The following is a 20,000-nucleotide window of genomic DNA, read 5'->3' on the forward strand; positions in this document are numbered from 1 at the left end:
TTTTTCTTTTGTGTTGTTGTTGTTGTTGGTGGTGGTGCCTGAGATTCGTGGTGGCGTTAGCTGGGGGAAAGGGGGAACTAGTCTGACCAACGCCAATGTTAACACAATACCGATAAGAAGGAACAAGGTGTGACAATAGAGTAGAATATAATCAACACACTCCTGCGCCTCCTCAGCTAACCAAGCATCACCTTACAACAATGGTGATAATAATAAGTAGTGGCAACGAGCGCCTCACCTTCAGGAGGGCGGCGGCCTTGCGCCTCCGTCAGGGGTCAATACTTACAGGTCATGTATTTTGACGCACCTCGCCAAGAAGGTTCCCCCCGGAGTGATGGAGGCCGTCTTGAATTCAGCCGTGGTCTCCTCCTCTCCTCTCTCCTCATCCTTACTATCGGTAGGGGGAGGAGCGGAAGGAGGGGGCGAGGATGGCAGAGGGGGCAGGGGCAGGGTGGCGGAGGAAGGGTCAATGGGCCGCCGGTCTCTCCCGCGCGGAGGTTTTTCACAGGTGGAGTCTTTGGAGGCCGTGGCGAAGAGTCCTTTCTCTATTTTCAAGATGGCGCTGCTCACTTGTTTCCCTTTCCTGCGGTTCCCCCTCGGCGGCACCTGCGGCCCGTGCACCGAAGGCGTCACGTCCCAACTGCCCCGCCTGTACTCAGGGACATCCTGAGGTGGCGGCGCCCCCGCCTCTTGTTGGGACTGACTGTCCGTGTCCGTCCACGTGGCGTCGGAGAGGAAGCCAGAGTCCAGCGTGGTGTTCCCGGAGTGAGCGCAAGATGAGGACGAGGAGGAGGAGGAGGAGGGCAGGGGCGCGGTGGTGAGAACTGCAGGGAGGTACCTCTGGGTCCTGGCGAGGTGAAGGTTTCTGGGCAGCGTGCCCGTGCCCGTCGCCCCCGCGCCCCTGTACCCGCCAGTCCCCGTCTCCTGAAGGTCACAGGAGAGGTTGGGTGTGGACGCGTACTGCGGCAGCTCCTTGCTCTCCACGTTGAGGGGCGCGGCGGCAGGCCAGCGCAGGTTGGAGGAGGAAGAGGTGACGTTGTTGAGCTTGGGGAGGTGGGTGCGGTGGTGGGCGGGGGCGGCGTGACTGAAGCCTGACCTCAGGTTGTTGGGGAAGTTGTCGTCCATCTCGTGCACGGTCTTGTACTCACAGCCTCGCTGGACCTTCGTCTTCACGATCTGGGACTTGAACACCTGCGGTCGGAACACCTGCGACCTGAGGATCGGGACCTTGAATATCCGCCGCCCCTCGCCCTCGCTCCCGTCAGGGTGGGGGCGGCTCGGATCCAGTACGCCGCCGAACAGGAAATTTTTGATGGCCGAGACGGAGCCGCCCTCCGTGCGTGAGATGGGACTCTGCGGCATCGTGGCGCGGTTGATGCAGGCAGCGAGGAACACACAGGCGCCAATCACGCCCTGATTACAGTCATTAGGTGCAGTGCGTCACCACTAACGAGTCACCTGTCTCAGGTGAAGTGAAAAGCGTAACTCACGGCTCTCCTTTTTTCCTCTCTCTATTTCTCTTTCTCTCATGTATCAAGAAATTTCTTTGTTTCCATTGTGTCATTCACTCGTGTGGATCTTTCACTTTTTTTCACACATTTCCTTACGCTGGCACCAACACACACAGGTGACCAATATGTACAGCCGCAGTCTTCATAAATTGTGTGGTCTGTTGAAATTCTTTGTAGTTTCATACTAGAAATAATTCACTCGTGTATCGCCAGCGGTGCCCTCAAACACGAGGCGCGCCAGGCCTTAAGTACAGCGCTGCGGAAAGCTTTAAAAGGAGAAGAATAAAGGTAAGAAAATATCTGAAAGCCACGACACCTCCCGGAATAACTTTCCTGAAGGTGAAACGCGATTGTTTTCCACACGAGAACCAAAACACGGATACGACTCACCAGCATTCATACACTCCCCGCACAACTCACACCCTTGAGTAGGAGGATGTCCTGACAGTGACTCCACAAAACCCTATTATGAGCTGCACAAACACTGCCCAAACACAACACAAACAAACAATAAATCACCATCAACATCTCCCAGTCGCGTCCCTCCCTCAAGCATCAACTGGAGGCTGGAGGAGGGGAGGGGAGGGATGGGAGAATGGCAAGAGGAAGAGGAAGGGGATGGAGGAGGAGATGGGAGGAGAGGAGGGACATGAGATAGCACAACCCTTCCTCTCAACCTTTCCTCTCCCGTCCTACACACTTCCCCCTTTCCCCTTTCCGAAAAAGGCACAGTATGCTAAACAACAGAAGCCCGATCGCCGAGAGATGGCCGGAAGTGTGTTAATTCTTGGTGAGGTTAACGCTAAAGGGAGAAACACAGAGGAAAATAAGAGGGAGGGAAAAGTGATGGGTAAAGAAATGAACAGGAGGAGGAGGAGGAGGAGGAGGAGGAGGAGGAGGAGGAGGAGGAGGAGGAGGAGGAGGAGGAGGAGGAGGAGGAGGAGGAGGAGGAGGAGGAGGAGGAGGAGGAGGAGGAGGAGGAGGAGGAGGAGGAGGCATTAGTGTGGGTAGCCAACATCTCCTGGGCGGCGGCAGCTACAACAATGCATATACTTAATGGCTATCCCCGCCACCCTCTCTCTCTCCTCATCCCCTCTCTCTCTCTCTCTCTCTCTCTCTCTCTCTCTCTCTCTCTCTCTCTGCACACCTGACCTTCACCTGCACCCTTCCCCCACCTCGCCCCGCCCTACCCTCCCCCTAACACACAGCAGCACGCCCTTACCACCACCACCACCACCACTACCACTACCACTTCCACCACTATAGTCTACCACTACTATCACTACTAGTACTATCTCCTCAAGGCCTCTTCTTCTTTTTCCTCCTCCTCCTCCTCCTGAACCTTTACCCTTCTCCTACACGTTAGCATCTCAAGGGACAATAAGTATGCTGCTGCTTCTTCCTTTGTGTTCCTACTTCCCAATGACTAACAGTACACACACACACACACACACACACACACACACACACACACACACACACACACACACACACACACACACTACCATGCATTTAACCCCTTCAGCACCATGACGTGTTTCCATATTCATTCTGGTCACTATTTTGTGATTCTGTACACCTTCAGAAAGTTATGTTGGGATTAAAATAGTGACGACTGTGGCCAATAATCTCCTGATCTACACAGACCCTTCCTAATGTCAATAAAATGGTCAAATGGTACACAAATCTCAAGGTAAAAATGAGTCCCAGTACTGAAGAGATTAAGTGTTTTTTTTTTTTTTGTACATATTCTAAGCATTATGTCACGTATCAGCATTCTAGGATTACAAACAGCTTTCTTTTACCATTTAACTGTATTTGAAGTAAGGTAAGATGCGTTATAAGTCACTACTCTCACCACCACACTCACCACCAACACATATCACCACCGTGCATTAAAACAGTCACCATTCCAGTCACCACCACCACTACACCGTTACCATCCCCCATACCACCACCACAACATTACCTACCCACCACATTCACGCCACTCAACCCCTTCAGTACTACAACGCATCTTTTACAATGAGTTTAGGATGTGATTGGAAGATCTTATTTAGATTAGGAAGGGTCTATGGGCGTCAGAAGATTAATGTCCAGGACTCGCATGCAGGAACACTTCACTCCCTCACCGTGACTGTTTTCAAAGACCACAGAGATGATTAGCAGGGTTTTCATTTGTGTTTTTCTCGTTGATAATACAGAATTTTTGTTAATCTGTCACTGAAACCGTACAAACACCCTTAAAAACCATCGTAGCATCAACTAGAGCCTCTTGAAATAATGGAGATACGGCCTAGAAGGGTTTCAGAATACAGGCCAAGAGTCTTCACTATTCTACCAATCCCAACATAAGTATCTGGAGCTAGATATATAAAATCACCAAATAGTAAGCGGAAATTATATCAAGCGTCATGGTACTGAAGGGGTTAACCTCACCCAGTCACCATTACTGTAATAATCTCTCCCCTTCTCCTTCTCCCTTCTCCCTTTCTCCCCACCTCTCCCTTTCTCTCCTCTCCCTCCACCCCTCCACCTGCACGCTTGACTACGCTGAAAAGTACCTCCGTCATCCCTCCACGCCTAGTCTCTCTCTCTCTCTCTCTCTGGCAAAAAATCCTCGTCTCAGTGCTTATCTTTTAAATAATTTGCTTTTACTAACTTTTAAACTTTTCCTCCACATTACAAATTACATTCAGAATATTCAAAAAGAAAAGTGAAGGGAGAAAACTTTCTTTACACACTTGTTGGGAAAATAAAAAGAATAAAAAGACAATTATGATGTGTGTGTGTGTGTGTGTGTGTGTGTGTGTGTGTGTGTGTGTGTGTGTGTGTGTGTGTGTGTGTGTGTGTGTGTGTGTGTGTGTGTGTGTGTGTGTGTGTGTGAATTTCCACTCCATTAAGAATCAAGTGTTCATCAGAAAACTAATAAAAACACAAAGGAAAGAAGAAAAAGACAAGACAAAGAAGAAAACACTGAAGGAGGAAAAAATAAACAAAACAAGACGTAGAAAAACAAAATAAAATAAAACAAAACAAGTAAAAAAAAGCAAAGGAGAAAAATGTACCCAAGAAATGAAAACAAAAAGATATATTGATTGAAAAAGACGAAAAGGAAGGCCCATCTCTCTCTCTCTCTCTCTCTCTCTCTCTCTCTCTCTCTCTCTCGTTTTCTTTCTTCCCTTACTAGAGGATGCCGTGCACGTGGAGAGAGAGAGAGAGAGAGAGAGAGAGAGAGAGAGAGAGAGAGAGAGAGAGAGAGAGAGGGGGGGTGCATTGAGTTCATAGAGTTAACAATGATATCATCTCTCTCTCTCTCTCTCTCTCTCTCTCTCTCTCTCTCTCTCTCTCTCTCTCCCATTTCCTATTTTAATTACTATTTTATCACCATTTTATTGCCACTCATTTTCCTTCTTGTCTGAGAGAGAGAGAGAGAGAGAGAGAGAGAGAGAGAGAGAGAGAGAGAGAGAGAGAGAGAGAGAGAGAGAGAGAGAGAGAATAAATGCAACCGTATGTGGGTGTATTGGTATGTATGTACGTGTGTGTGTGTGTGTGTGTGTGTGTGTGTGTGTGTGTGTGTGTGTGTGTGTGTGTGTGTGTGTGTGTGTGTGTGTGTGTGTGTGTGATATTTAAGCCTCATTTGCATCCTTCACTTTGTTTTGCTCGAATAGTTTTGGTGTCCAATCAAATTATTATTGGAGCAGTCTCTCTCTCTCTCTCTCTCTCTCTCTCTCTCTCTCTCTCTCTCTGTGTGTGTGTGTGTGTGTGTGTGTGTGTGTGTGTGTGTGTGTGTGTGTGTGTGTGTCGACATGAGTTCGTGATGTGGCCGCTGGTCAGTCTGTTTACGTTGCATGTCACACACACACACACACACACACACACACAGGAATCTTCTCATGTGTACGGATGGAATGTAACTTGAGCGAGGCCGTTTGCTGGGGATTCCTCTCATACATACATACATACATACCCACACTCATACATTCATGAATATATACCTACCTAAGCACACACACACACACACACACACACACACACACACACACACACACACACACACACACACACACACACACGTACATGACAAGAAGAAAAGGCTGAAGGACGGAGATGAAAAGCAGAGTAATAGGAAAAGAATGAAAGCTTAAAGGAAAACAAATTATTCTCTCTCTCTCTCTCTCTCTCTCTCTCTCTCTCTCTCTCTCTCTCTCTCTCTCTCTCTCTCTCTGTTTTCTTTTTATTTATTTCTTTACTTTTTATATATTTTTTATCTGTCAGGTCTCTCCCTCCCTCTCTCTCTCTCTCTCTCTCTCTCTCTCTCTCTCTCTCTCTCTCTCTCTCTCTCTCTCTCTCTCTCTCACTCTGGACGCTGGGTTTTTTGTCCCTCCTCCACGTATAAGGGCGAGGCATCCACCGCGGCGGGGCGGGGGAGCCTCCTGCGTCCTTGGCGGCAGATGGCTCGCCGCCCAAATAACGGAAAGCAATTATATTACCTGATCTTAACACTGCGGACCCACCCACGGCCTTACCCGCCCGCCCATGTCCACTGCCATCAAGATAACGTATGGGGCTGTCATTATCACCTAACCTAACCTGTCTTAACCTATCCTAACCCGACCCAAGCTATCCTAACCTCACCTCACCTATCTTACTCTAACCTAATCTTAACCTAACCTCACTTCACCGCACCTAACCTAAATTACGTAACCTAACCTAATCTATCTCAACCTCACGTTACCTAACCTAACCTAATCTCACCTCAGCTCACCTAACCTATCTTAACCTAACCTAATTTATCTTAGTCTTGTCCCCATTTCTTTTTTGTTTTATTGAAGTGTTCCGTTTAACCAAACCTAACCTAACCTAACCTAACCTAACTTTCACCTAACGTAACCTGGTATACCTTATCTTAATCTTATTCGTATTTCTTCTTCGTTTTATTCAAGTGCTTCGTTTTCTTTCTCTCTCTTTTGTTTGTGTTTAACTTATTCTTTTTTTAAATGTCTCCTCTTCATCTGATTCATTTATCTATTCATCTATTTACCTTCATTTTTGCTCCTGATGTGTCTATCTAATCTTCCTCTTTTTCTCAACTTTCTTAAATATTTCCTTTTCATCCAGTTTTGTCACTTCTCTCCTGTATAACCTCCTCTTTAACGTACACTGAACTAACCTTCCCTTTTTCACAGTTTCCTTAATCGCTTCCAATTCAAGAAGTCTCATATTTTTACCTTTCCTCTGATGTTTGTGCCTCAACTTCCTTAACTCAACCTAACTCAGCTTCTACTTCTTCCTCTCTCAACTTCCTAGACCACAGTTGTCTTCCAGTCATTCTCCTCTTTGACTGTGATGTAATGTGTGTGTGTGTGTGTGTGTGTGTGTGTGTGTGTGTGTGTGTGTGTGTGTGTGTGTGTGTGTGTGTGTGTGTAATCTTATCTAACCTTATCCCACCTAACCAAATCTAACCTAGCCTAACCTAACCCAACCTAAAATAACAACCAAACCAAACCCAAGACAATCACTATCCTTGTCAATATGCAAAGTCACCACCACCATCACCACCACCACCATCATCCCTGCCCGTCACCATCTGCACCACCATTACCACCATCATCACCACAAGGACGAAGATGTAAGAGGAGGAGAGGGAAAAGAAACAGGAGGAGGAGGAGGAGGATCATACTCAGGAAACAAGTAACTGAAGAAAAAAGAAAATTTATAAAACAGGAGAAAGTTTAAAAATTAAGATAAAGAGGAGAAAGAAAAGGAGGAGGAGGAGGAGGAGGAGGAGGAGGAGGAGGAGGAGGAGGAGGAGGAGGAGGAGGAAGAAGAAGAAAGCACGAAGATTAAGAAAGATATGAACAAGGAAAGCACGAAATAAAGGAGAGAAGAAGGAACTGGAAAACACGGAGAGGAAGATAGCGAGGCGGAGGCGGAGAAGCAGAAGAGGAGGAGGAGGAGGAGGAGGAGAAACAGAAGAAGAGGAGGAGGAGGAGGAGGAGGAAAGCACAAGCCAGAAGGACCAGTCAAGTATCTCTCTCTCTCTCTCTCTCTCTCTCTCTCTCTCTCTCTCTCTCTCTCTCTCCCCACCACCACCATCACCACCGCCAGAGCCAGCACCACTTTCTCCTCCTCTCCTTTGTTTGGCTCTTCACTTTCCTGCCACATCCCGGAGGCAGCGAGCGAGTTCCTACCTGATTTGTACCTACCACACCTGTCCTTCCCTCATCAATCAAGGAGGAACTCTCGTTTTCCTTGGTTCATTATAAAAATTCTCTCTCTCTCTCTCTCTCTCTCTCTCTCTCTCTCTCTCTCTCTGGATCCATTGTTTTCCGCGTGTTTTGCTTCGTTTAGTCTTTTATTTATCTATTTTCATTTTCTATCATTCAATTCTGTCTTGTTTATTTCATTCTGGGCTGTCTTGAAGCATATGGTCGTGGTTTAGTCTCTCTCTCTCTCTCTCTCTCTCTCTCTCTCTCTCGGTAGTTTTTGTCAGCATAAATACTTTCTTATCGTATGGTACCCAAGTTCGTGAATCTGTTATCAGTGAGCTACATAACATTGAGTAAGGAAGTGCATCGGAAAAAGCCGCTCCTGTGTGTGTGTGTGTGTGTGTGTGTGTGTGTGTGTGTGTGTGTGTGTGTGTGTGTGTGTGTGTGTGTGTGTGTGTGTGTGTGTGTGTGTGAGTCATAATTTCACTTCACACAGATCAACTTCTTTCGAGAATGTTTACGTCAGTTAAACATTCTTTCTCTCTCTCTCTCTCTCTCTCTCTCTCTCTCTCTCTCTCTCTCTCTCTCTCTGTCCACACGCACACGTAAAACAGGTAGTGGAAAGCCTGAAATACGGGTACAACACATGTCTCCCTCTCTCTTCAAAGGCTTCACCACACACACACACACACACACACACACACACACACACACACACACACACACACACACACACGACAAACAAAAAGGTGTGCAGTACATTTGTGGGGGCAGGTGTTGGTATGGGCGCGGGCGACATACCCTCTGAATATAATGGAGACGGCGTGGACTGGTATGAGAGTGCAGGTGTGTGTGTGTGTGTGTGTGTGTGTGTGTGTGTGTGTGTGTGTGTGTGTGTGTGTGTGTGTAAGAGGCAGGTAAGAGTAAGAGTAGGCGTGGGTCAGGTAAGGAGAGGGTGGTGGTCATGGAGGTGGGCGTGGCGGGTCCACCCACACCAGGGGTCGGCCGGGAGCTTCGATATGTCACTTGCACCAACCAGATTTCTCCCCCAGGCGCCCGCGTCACACCCTCACCCCCCCCAACACTAGTCTCTCCCTCCCCCCAGTACTTCTCCCCTCAGCCCTCCTTGTCCCAGCCTTCTATGCTTCACTGTTTCTTTTACCAGAGAGAGAGAGAGAGAGAGAGAGAGAGAATGAGAGAGGTGAGTTGTAAGGGTTTCACTAACTTCCCAGTGTTTGTTGTGTTTACCTTTCATTTTCATCCCCTGATACACACACACACACACACACACACACACACACACACACACGCGCACACACACACACACACACACACACACACACACACACACACACACACACACACACACACACACACACACACACACACACACACACACACACACACACCTCTTCCTTCCATATTTGCAGTTCGTAACACCAAAACAACACCAAATCACCAATCAACAACAACACCACCACCGTCAATATCAACACCAAAACACGAAAAAGTCACACACGTGCACTTCACCATCACAATTCCCTTATTTTTCCTTTCCTTTCCTTTCGGTCACCAAGTACGTTAAAAAAAAATCAATAAATCAATCAAAATCACCAACAGTTTTCCCTCTTTCCTTTTTCCAAACCACAGGAGAGAAAAAAACACAACACCGGTAACTGCAACCACTGCTACACCCACGCACTCGTCACTAAAAACACCACGAGAGGAAGCACACCAACCAACCAACAACAGAACTCCAGAATCCATACACTTTTTTCCTCCTCCGCTTTCTTTTCATTAGCACACAACCACACTCCCTCAAGTCACTCCACGGTTCCTCCTCGGCCAGTACTCGAGCAGCAGCGGCGAGGATGGTGGACACAGGTATGAGTGAGGGAGGGAGGTGTGTCGGGGCGAGGGAGGGGCAGCGCGTGGTTGGGGGTAGACTAGTGAACGGTCTGGGCGCTGGGCACTAACTGAGACTGGTGGGAGAGAAGCAAGGCGGGCACAAGAGGCGGACTGCGGGACGAGTGAGAGTCAACCAAGCATGGAGAGAGAGAGAGAGAGAGAGAGAGAGAGAGAGAGAGAGAGAGAGAGAGAGAGAGGAGGAGAGAGAGGAGAGGAGAGGAGAGGAGAGGAGAGGAGGAGAGGAGAGGAGGGAAGGGAAGGGAAGGGAAGGGAAGGGAGGAAGAAGAGAAGAGAAGAGAAGAGAAGAGAAGAGAAGAGAAGAAAGAGAAGAGAAGAGAAGGAAACAAGTACAACACAGAAAAAAGCAAAATAAAAATAAACTAGAGAGAGAGAGAGAGAGAGAGAGAGAGAGAGAGAGAGAGAGAGAGAGAGAGAGAGAGAGAGAGAGAGAGAGAGAGAGCTCCGTATTCAGAAACACCTTCCCTTCTCACTGCGACGATTTTCCAAGGCCACAGAAACAACTAGCCCGGTTTTCAAGACAGTTTCTCCTTTTAACAAACTGGAAATCTTGTCAATCTATCACCAGAACCATAAAAATACTCTTAAAAACACGAGTATCTTCAACTGGAGCCTTCAGAAAGCAGTGATGGTGAGAGAGCAGAGCGTTTCAGATTAAGGGAAAGAGAGGAGGAGGGAGAGGCTGCACTGCACACACATATACAGTAATACTAAACCACTGCCATAAGTCTCACGATGCTGCACAAAACGAGCTCTAAGGTTTACAGAAAGGGACGAAAGAGAAAGGGAATAAATAAATAAAGGCGCTGACTTAACCATAAACGGAACCGAAAAAAAGAAAGAAAGAAGAACCAAGAGGAAAATAAATCAAAGCAAAGACTGATACGAAGTGAAATGCTGGGAAAAGAAAGAAAAGCGAGGAAAAAATACACGAAAAAATAAAATGCAGACAAAAAGAAAAAAAAATAACGAAACTGAACGGAAAAAAAACTGTGATAAAGAAGAAGAAGAAGAAGAAGAAGAAGAAGAAGAAGAAGAAGAAGAAGAAGAAGTACAAGAAGAAAAACAAGAACCAGATGATGATGATGAACAAGGATAAGACGAGAGAGAGAGAGAGAGAGAGAGAGAGAGAGAGAGAGAGAGAGAGAGAGAGAGAGAGAGAGAGAGAGAGAGAGAGAGAGAGTCAATAAATAAAGGCTACAAGCAGACGATGATACGGTACATTCCTGCTGCAAATGAAGCAAACAAAGTGATACGCGAGGCAAGATTGAGACTGACCTTGCGTAACATGTATCACGTATCGCGCCTTCATTAGCGACGCCCGATGACAAAATACCAGAGAGAGAGAGAGAGAGAGAGAGAGAGAGAGAGAGAGAGAGAGAGAGAGAGAGGGGGAAATTCACCTAGATGGATATACAGGCATAAAATAAACAAATAATAGATAGATAGATAGACAGATAGATCGATAAATAGATAGATAGATAGATTGATTGATTGACAGACAGACAGACAGACGGACAGAAAGACAGACAAAAACGTCAATAAACAGATGAACAAACGGTCAGACAGACAGACAGACAGATAGATAGACAGACAGACATACAGAGACTAACAAAGACATACAGACAGACAGACAGACAGAGACAAAGAAGAGAATACAAAAGGCAGAAATAAAATTAATACAAAGAACTAATGAAATCCAAGCGGAAAATGAGAGAGAGAGAGAGAGAGAGAGAGAGAGAGAGAGAGAGAGAGAGAGAGAGAGAGAGAGAGAGAGAGAGAGAGAGAGAGAGAGATTATGACGCTGACAAACAAGATTACACGTTACCCAATTCCAGGAAAGTAGGCAAGAATGAGAGAGAAGGAAAAACAATAGAGAAGTGGAGGAAAACAATGCAATAAGCAGAAAGGGAAAGAAAAGGAAGGAGGAAGGAGGAAGGGGAAGAAGGAAAAGGAAAAGTAAGAGGGAGGAAAGGAAGGAGGAAACGACGAGAGAAATGGGAATATGAAAGGAAATAGAGAAGGAGAAATGAAGTAAGAAAAAGAAAAAATGAGGCTAAAGAATCTCTCTCTCTCTCTCTCTCTCTCTCTCTCTCTCTCTCTCTCTCTCTCTCACTCTCTCTCTGTGTGTGTGCTGTTTGTTATTAACCTAGAGAATGACGGAGGAGGAGGAGGAGGACGATGGTGAGAAAGAAGGAGGAGGAGGAGGAGGAGGAGGAGGAGGAGGAGGAGGAGGAGGAGAAGTGGGTGCCAGTTGCAGGGCGCCTCGTTGAGTGGGGCGAGACGTATCCCGGACATGAAGGAGGCGGACACACACACACACACACACACACACACACACACACACACACACACACACACACACACACGTACGTACGTACGTTCAGGCACCTACATGTTCCCCTTACTGCCATCCTCCCCCTCTCTCTCTCTCTCTCTCTCTCTCTCTCTCTCAGGCGCCGTACAGACGGACAGGGCATTGAGGAAGAGGTGTCGGAGAGGAATTGGGTGAGAATGAAGGTCAGGAGGGAACAGAGAAAAGGAAGGACTAAGGGTAGAGGCAGAAGTGGTGGTGGTGGTGGTGGTGGTGAGGATGTCAAGACCAGGTAAAGTAACGTGTGACCTGCAATGTATCCTTAACCCCTTCAGTACCATGACACATTTCCATATTCATTCTGCTTACTATTTGGTGATTTGTATGCAGCTTCAGAAAGTTACGTGGGGGATTCAAATAGAAAAGAGTGTGGCCATTTATACTCTGACCTCCATAGACTCTTCCTAATGTCAATAAAATGGTCTAATCGTACACAAATCTTAGTGATGACTGTGGCCATTTATACTCTACCTCCATAAAGATCTTAAATTATTTCCTTCATCACTCTTCACACACCATTTCAGTCTCCATGGAAGCTTAAAAAGTATTCAATGTCAGTACTTAAATCACGAGGGAGTTTCGAATCAATAATGTATATAATCTCTTTTTTTTTTAACAGGCAAGTGAGACAATAAACAGACAAGACAAAGAATGGTGATCTTAGTCTTCAAGGAGGTAATAAAACTAAAGAGCTCACCTTTATTATATAGATTTGCATACATAATTAGCTCCAAATACACGTGGTTTTGTTATGGAAGCTTGTGTTTGTTGTGAATTTTAATGTACGGTGTTGAACGAGAGAGAGAGAGAGAGAGAGAGAGAGAGAGAGAGAGAGAGAGAGAGAGAGAGAGAGAGAGAGAATTATCAGGTCGAGGGTGTTGTGAGAGAAGTTTGCTTATACTCTCTCTCTCTCTCTCTCTCTCTCTCTCTCTCTCTCTCCTCGCCTCACTTCCCTCCTTTCCTCCTTCCCGTCCACTTCTTCCCTCCATCCATCCTTCCCCCCCTCCACCTCCACCCCCCCCCTCGCCGCCACTCTTTCCTAATACGGGATGAGAGACGTTCGTAAGAGGTCCGTTCAATAAAGCATTCCTGTTTGTGTTTTATGGCCCGTGTGTGTGTGTGTGTGTGTGTGTGTGTGTGTGTGTGTGTGTGTGTGTGTGTGTGTTGGAGGGTGAGAGGCTGACTGACGGATAAATAGACAGGCAGACATAACATAAAGAAAGAAAGAAAGAAAGAAAGGAGGGAGGGAGGGAGGAAGGGAGGAAGAGAGGGAGGAAAGGAAGGAAGGAAGGAAGGAAGGAAGGAAGGATGGAAGGAAGGAAGGAAGGAAGGACAGATAGAAGGAAGGAAGGACAGATAGAAAGAAGGAAGAACAGATAGAAGGAAGGAAGGAAAAAAATAGGGCTGAGAGAGAGAGAGAGAGAGAGAGAGAGAGAGAGAGAGAGAGAGAGAGAGAGAGAGAGCAATTTTTTTTTTACATTCAGCCAGATGTCATTTTAGTAAATCACACCAAACATCTTTACTCTCTCTCTCTCTCTCTCTCTCTCTCTCTCTCATCAAACAATCCATACACAAGGGCCACAAAAAAACAAACATTCATAAACTCCAACACAACTCATTAATTCTTAGGCAGCAGCATTCCAAACACGCCTGCTGAGGGAGGAGGGCGGGACGAGAGCCACCGCCACCATCACCACCATCATTATTATCATCATCCATCACATCGCGGCCCTCACTCATAATACAAGCGAGTCACTGATGGCCACAGGTTGACTCGTCTTCTAACTAAACCTCATCAGACTCATTAATCTTGTGCTGAACCGGGAGTGAACAGGTTTCCAAATCGATTCCAAACATCAAAACTGGTTCAAAGAGGAGTGGTCTTGACCCTTCCAGTACTGAGACGCATTTTTACCTTGATTTTTGGGTGTCTATGTACGTCAGAAGATCAATGGCCAGAATCTTCACTATTTCTAATCCCCACCATGAGTTTCTGAAGCTGTATGAAATCACCAAATAGTAAGAAGAATGAATATGGAAACACGTCCTGGTACTGAAGAGATTAACCCCTCCAGTACTGAGACGCATTTTTATCATGTGTTTTGGGTACAATTAGACGATTTTGTTTGCATCAGGAAGAGTCTATGGAGGTCAGGAGATTAATGGCTACAGTCTTCACTATTTTCATCCCTCACATGAGTTCCTGAAGCTGTATAAAATCACCATATAGCAGGCAGAATGAATATGAAAAACGCGTCCTGGTACTGAAGAGATTAAGAGTGGATGGAGTGCGCTGCGTTCTTTTCGAGAGGTCACCGCCTTATCTGGCTACACTGACGTTCCTACTTACTTGCTATCTCTCCTCTCCTTGCTTGCTATATTGCCTCCTCAAAGAAAACGCATCCCGGTTCTGTTCTGGAGTCACTTTTACCATGAACTCTTGAGGTTTATTGCTATTACATGCTTTTCGTTTAGTCTCTACGATGTTCCTCCAGTGAGTTAACGATGTTCCAGGATTTCAGGTTACGTTCCAGGCCGGGTAGTGCTATTTTCCCAAAAGACAGAGAAGGTCATTAAAGAAATTATAATCACAAGAACCCCACAACTTTCATCTCCACCTTTTTGTCTGTGAAGGAGTTTGTTTGAAGGAGTATAATGTTAGCAGGAATGTTCTCTACCCACATTAATGCCTTTGGTAGTGGTGACGTGTCTTATTATGCAAATGTCCAGCTCCTTTTATAAGCAGCAACAAAGATCCTTGCGTAAATTTAGTGTTTAATCAATGCTGACTCAAGGTTCGTTTTGTCTAAGTGTCCCAGCCAATGTCAGGTCAAAACTCTATCGGAATCACAAAGACAGTCTTGTGCTTCACCTCAATCAAGGTTATCAGGTCCGTTGAATCTTGCATGAATCTTGGATGCACGAAAGTCACTACCATCAATCACAAACACATACAAATGCATCTTCTTATCTTTTACTTCCATTAAGGTTATTACATCCGGTTAGCTTCCCATGAATATTGAAGTGAAAGAAAGCAATGCACGATTCACGAAAGCAGACACACATATATACGAGACGTTAGATTAGGTTACGTTAAATTGAGTTAGGTTAGGTCGAGTCAGGTTGGGTCAGGTTAGGTTAGTTTAGGTTAAATTGGGTTAGGTCAGGCTAAATTTAGCTAGGTTAGGGTAGGTTTAGTTGAATTGGGTTAGGTGTTAAGTTTAGCTAGGTTAATTTAGGTTGAATTGGGTTAGGTGAGGTTTCATTAGTATATTCAACTTTCGTCTATCTTGCAGTATTTATTTTGGTTCCATAATATAAGAACACACATCCTTGGAGCCTGAAATGTAATGGACTCAACTCATACAAACTCGCAGGTACTTTCTTTCTTCATTTACCTAACACTACAACAACTGTATATTCCCTGTACAAGAAACTAAAAACACAACCGTCAAAAACCACACGGATCTTTAACTTTTACCTTCATTACTCTTCCCCACACCATTTCAATCTCCTTGGAAGCTTAAAAATTACCAAACTTGAATGTGACAAGCGCAGCACTTCCTTTAATTAATCTCCGTCGCGCACCACGGCCACAGGTAAACCCTACAGGTAAACTCCACAGACCCAAGGTGGCTCAGGTGGACACAGGTGACCCAAGGTGACCCGCGGAAGCCAAGTGAGCCAAGGTGAGACTCAAGGGACCCGAGATTATTTCAGGCGAGTTAAAGAGAAAGTTGGAAGTCATAATGTCCTCTGTCATGCATGGGGTGTGTGTGTGTGTGTGTGTGTGTGTGTGTGTGTGTGTGTGTGTGTGTGTGTGTGTGTGTGTGTGTGTGTGTGTGTGTGTGTGTGTGTGTGTGTGTGTCAGGGTAGGTGGGTGAAATAGAAAAACAGGTAGACGGGCAGGCATATAGATAGATAGATAGATAGATAGATAGATAGATAGATAGATAGATAGATAGATAGGTAAACATAAGAGGAAGAAGGAAGGAAGAAAGAAAGAAAGAAAGAAAGAAAGAAAGAAAGAAAGAAAGAAAGAAAGAAAAAAAAAAAAAAAAAGGAAGCAATTTGTGAGAGAGAGAGAGAGAGAGAGAGAGAGAGAGAGAGAGAGAGAGAGAGAGAGAGAGAGAGAGAGAGAGAGAGAGAGAGATAATGGCCCCGGTCACAGATACACAAAAGCCTATTAAAAGAAAGAGTTTTTTCTCCCCTTCACTTCGGGCTGTATGTAAATCCGAAACAATCCGAAGCGTTCTTGAGAATCCAAGCGGAAAATGCAAAAATCCTTGACATTTGGTGCCGGGGTAAATATTTCCTTCCTTTTCTTCTTGTCAATTCTTTGTGGCGAGTCTCCTTTCTCCTCGTGTTCTCGTCCACCTCATGAAAAAAAAAAAAAAAAAACGAAACGACACGAAACGAAAGAAAATATATAAAAAAAAATATTGAACCCAAATCTCGCATTCTAATTATTTTTAATGAGAATTCCGTTTTTTTTTTTTTTTGTGACACGCACACGCACACACGCACACGCACACACACAAACATCTTCCTATAACTTGACTTCTTTTAAGAGGGAGGTATCAAGACATTTGTTCATTACTTTTGGATAACTCTTAATAACTCAAAGGGAAATGGCAATCCAATGGGCCTTATTTTTACTTTTTTTTTTCCCTTGTTCATTCTCCGCTCTTGCGTAAAAAAAAAAAAAATAAAAATAAAAATAAAAACAGCTGAGGCCACACATGCAGGCCACACACAAACAAACCTGTCCGCATCTCCATCAAACCTGCGATGTGTTGCACTCTACACACCTGAAAAGAGAGAGAGGTACCGTGATTAATTAGATGCACTCTGAAGGGAATGAAAGACTACTGGGAGAGAGAGAGAGAGAGAGAGAGAGAGAGAGAGAGAGAGAGAGAGAGAGAGAGAGAGAGAGAGAGAGAGAGAGAGAGAGAGAGAGAGAGAGAGAGAGAGAGAGAGAGAGAGAGAGAGAGAGAGAGAGAGAGAGAGAGAGAGAGAGAGAGAGAGAGATGGTGGTAGTGGTAAAAATAACAATAGCAATAATGATGATGATGATGATGATGATGATGATGATGATGATGATGATGATGAATAATAATAATAATAAAAAGAAGAAAAGTCATGAAGAAAAAAAGATAAAAAGTAACAAAAACATCAACAACAACAACAACAACAACAACAACAACAACAACAACAACACAAATCAACCCACACAAAAATCTTCAGAGAACCCCCCAAAAAAAAAAAAAAAAAAAACGAAACAAGCAAAACCACCTTCACACGAACACAAAGAACACACACACACACACACACACACACACACACACACACACACACACACACACACACACACACACACACCGTTCAGCCTCAGTAGTCTTCACGCCCTTCTCTCGCTCTTTCTGTCTCCTCCCTTCACGCGGCGCCCTTGGCCAGAGATCGTCCCCGGCCCGCCCGCGCCCTTCCTCTCCGACGCCCAACATCTCCCTGCCCTTCCCGACAACCTCGCCCTTTGCCCACTACCCCGCATACCTCGCAACACCCTTACATACCCTTACTCAGCCACACCATGCTGTCTGTCCCTCATTCTTGCCTCGTATTCTCACACCTCTGCGCTTCACCTATACTATTTCAAAAGGGTTTATTTCAATTGACACGAGTTTTTTTAGGGTGTTTTTTACGGTTCTAGAGGCAGAGTGATAAGATTTCTATATTATTAATTGGAGAAACACTCTTGAAAACCCCGCTGCTCATTTCTGTGGCCTTGGAAAATAGTCGTAGTGAGAGAAAATAGCGTTTTTAAAGATGTTTTACGGGTTTTTTTTACGGTTCTAGATGCAGTGACACGATTTCTATATTATGAACTGGTGAAATACTCTCGAAAACCCAGCTAATTATCTCTGTAGAATTGGAAATAGTTGTGGTGAGAGAATAAAGCGTTTGAAGAGGGTGTTTTCAACTGACACGAGTTTTTAAGGTGTTTTTACGGTTCTAGAGGCAGAGTGACAAGATTTCTACATTATTACCTGGAGAAACACTCTTGTAAACCCCGCTAATCATCTCTGTGGCCTTGGAAAATAGTCATGGTGAGAGAGCAACGCGTTTTTGAATACGGACCTTTGTGATGGTGGTGGTGGTGGTGGTGGTGCAGGGTCGTGACGGGGCACCTGGCCACTGACGAAGGGTGGAGATGGCACTAGACTACTTTCACTCGCCTCCCATCCCATCCCCATCCCCATCTCCCTCCTCCCTCCCCTTCAGAATGCCCCTCCCGTTTTTTTTTTTTACCACCCTTCCTTCCTCCTCCTCCTCCTCCTCCCTCTTTCTCTCCCTCGATTCCGCTGACCTACTCCCCATTCTCTCCTCTTTCCTCCAGTCTTCCTTTCTTTCTTTCCGTTTCTTTCACGTCTCTCTAACTTGCGTATGTTTACAAAGTCGTGTGAGTATTCTGTCTCTCTCTCTCTCTCTCTCTCTCTCTCTCTCTCTCTCTCTGGGTAAATGAAGAAAAACGCGATATGAGAGAATAGAACGTAGAAGAGGATAAAAAAGAGAAAAGAGAGAAGAGACAGTAGAAGAGAAGGAAAAGGAGAACATGGGAGAGAAGGATGGAGGAGGCTAGTATATGCATAAAGGATGGAGAGGAGGAGGAGGAGGAGGAGGAGGAGGAGGAGGAGGAGGAGGAGGAGGAGGAGGAAGAGGCGTGTGGGAGGAGCGGTTGGAAGGGTTGGGAGGGGGAGATGTGGGGAGGAATTAAGCTTACCTTCCATCTACCCTCCCCCCCTTTCCACTCCCCTTCCACCTTCCTTCCCTCCCTCCCGTACCACGAAGACCTCCACGGGCATGACTTTCCACGGGTCTCGGCGCTCCTGCTGTGTGTTTGGCCAGCTCTATATGGACCTCGCACCCGGAACAAAAGACTCAGGTTCATTAGTTCGGTCTCGCTGATTCGATTGAAGCCATGGATTGTTGTGACGCTGTTCCCTGTTGCTACTGGATATCCTGGTGCCAATCTTGTGCTCCTCGTTCAGTGATGTTCCTTGGTGTCTTTTTTTTATTAGTTGGTTAGAGAGTGGTGCTGTGGTGATGAGGGGGTGGGGTGGTGGTTCAGGAAGTGTTGGTGTTGTTATCTGTATTTGTGGTGGTGGTGGTGGTGGTGTTGGAACCATAACAAAAACAGTAATAGCAACACAAAAAAACACTAATAAACACAGCCACCATAACTTTTAAACCTGGTAACACTTTCCACCTCACAAACAGCTCCCTGAAACACTCCCAGAACACAAAAACACACTTAACCCCTTCAGTACCATGTCGTGTTTCCATATTCATTCTGGTTACTATATGGCGATTTTACACAACTTCAGAAACTTATGTAGGGGATTAAAAGAGTGAAGACTGTGGCCATTAATCTTCTGACCTCTATAGATCCTTCCTAATATCAATAAAATCGTCTAGTCACACCCATCAAGGTAAAAATGCGTGTCAGTAATGAAGAGGTTAAAAAAGGCAGTGGTAATGAAAAGTGCAGCCCATTACTGCGATCCAGCCTCGCCCATGCACTCTCTCCCTCGACTTTCCTCGGCCAGCCTTGACACAGCCTTTCCCGCGTGACTGGAAACCGTGGAAGCAAGCAGGAAAAATAAATGAAAACCTGATAAAAACTGAATATATACGCAATTATTGGTTATTAAATGCACAAACACTGGAATATTCTGCATCTCTCTCTCTCTCTCTCTCTCTCTCTCTCTCTCTCTCTCTCTCTCTCTCTCTCTCTCACCTGGGATATTTAACTAATTAATCACACTTACCTATATTTGTCCAGTCCGCCCCTCCCTCACCTTACCTTTCCCACTTAGTCATGTAACGAGTTTGTCTTTCCAACTAAAAAAAACACTGGGTTGGTTTTATTTTTCGTACCTAAAGCCACCACCACTCCCTTCTCCCTTCTCCCTTCTC

The 20,000-nt window shown here is 45.5% G+C and overlaps 1 protein-coding gene across 5 annotated transcripts in view; it reads right to left on the reverse strand.

Moving 5' to 3' along the window:
* Nucleotides 1-20,000, reverse strand: part of LOC123508326 (serine-rich adhesin for platelets-like) — a 303,730-nt gene that overhangs the window by 188,022 nt on the left and 95,708 nt on the right. The window contains exons 1-2 of one of the 5 annotated variants that reach the window (XM_045261938.1): nt 9,493-9,711; nt 308-1,777 (exon numbers count right to left, since the gene is read on the reverse strand). The exons of 2 other annotated variants lie outside the window; for them this stretch is intronic. In XM_045261938.1, the coding sequence (XP_045117873.1) occupies nt 308-1,362 (1,055 nt within the window). In that variant the 5' untranslated portion in view covers nt 1,363-1,777; nt 9,493-9,711. Of the gene's footprint in view, nt 1-286; nt 1,778-9,466; nt 9,712-20,000 lie in introns of those variants that run through there. 2 more of the 5 variants (XM_045261936.1, XM_045261937.1) reach the window with 2 other exon arrangements.

The sequence above is a fragment of the Portunus trituberculatus genome, chromosome 24, assembly GCF_017591435.1.
Source record: "Portunus trituberculatus isolate SZX2019 chromosome 24, ASM1759143v1, whole genome shotgun sequence".
NCBI lineage: Eukaryota > Metazoa > Arthropoda > Malacostraca > Decapoda > Portunidae > Portunus > Portunus trituberculatus.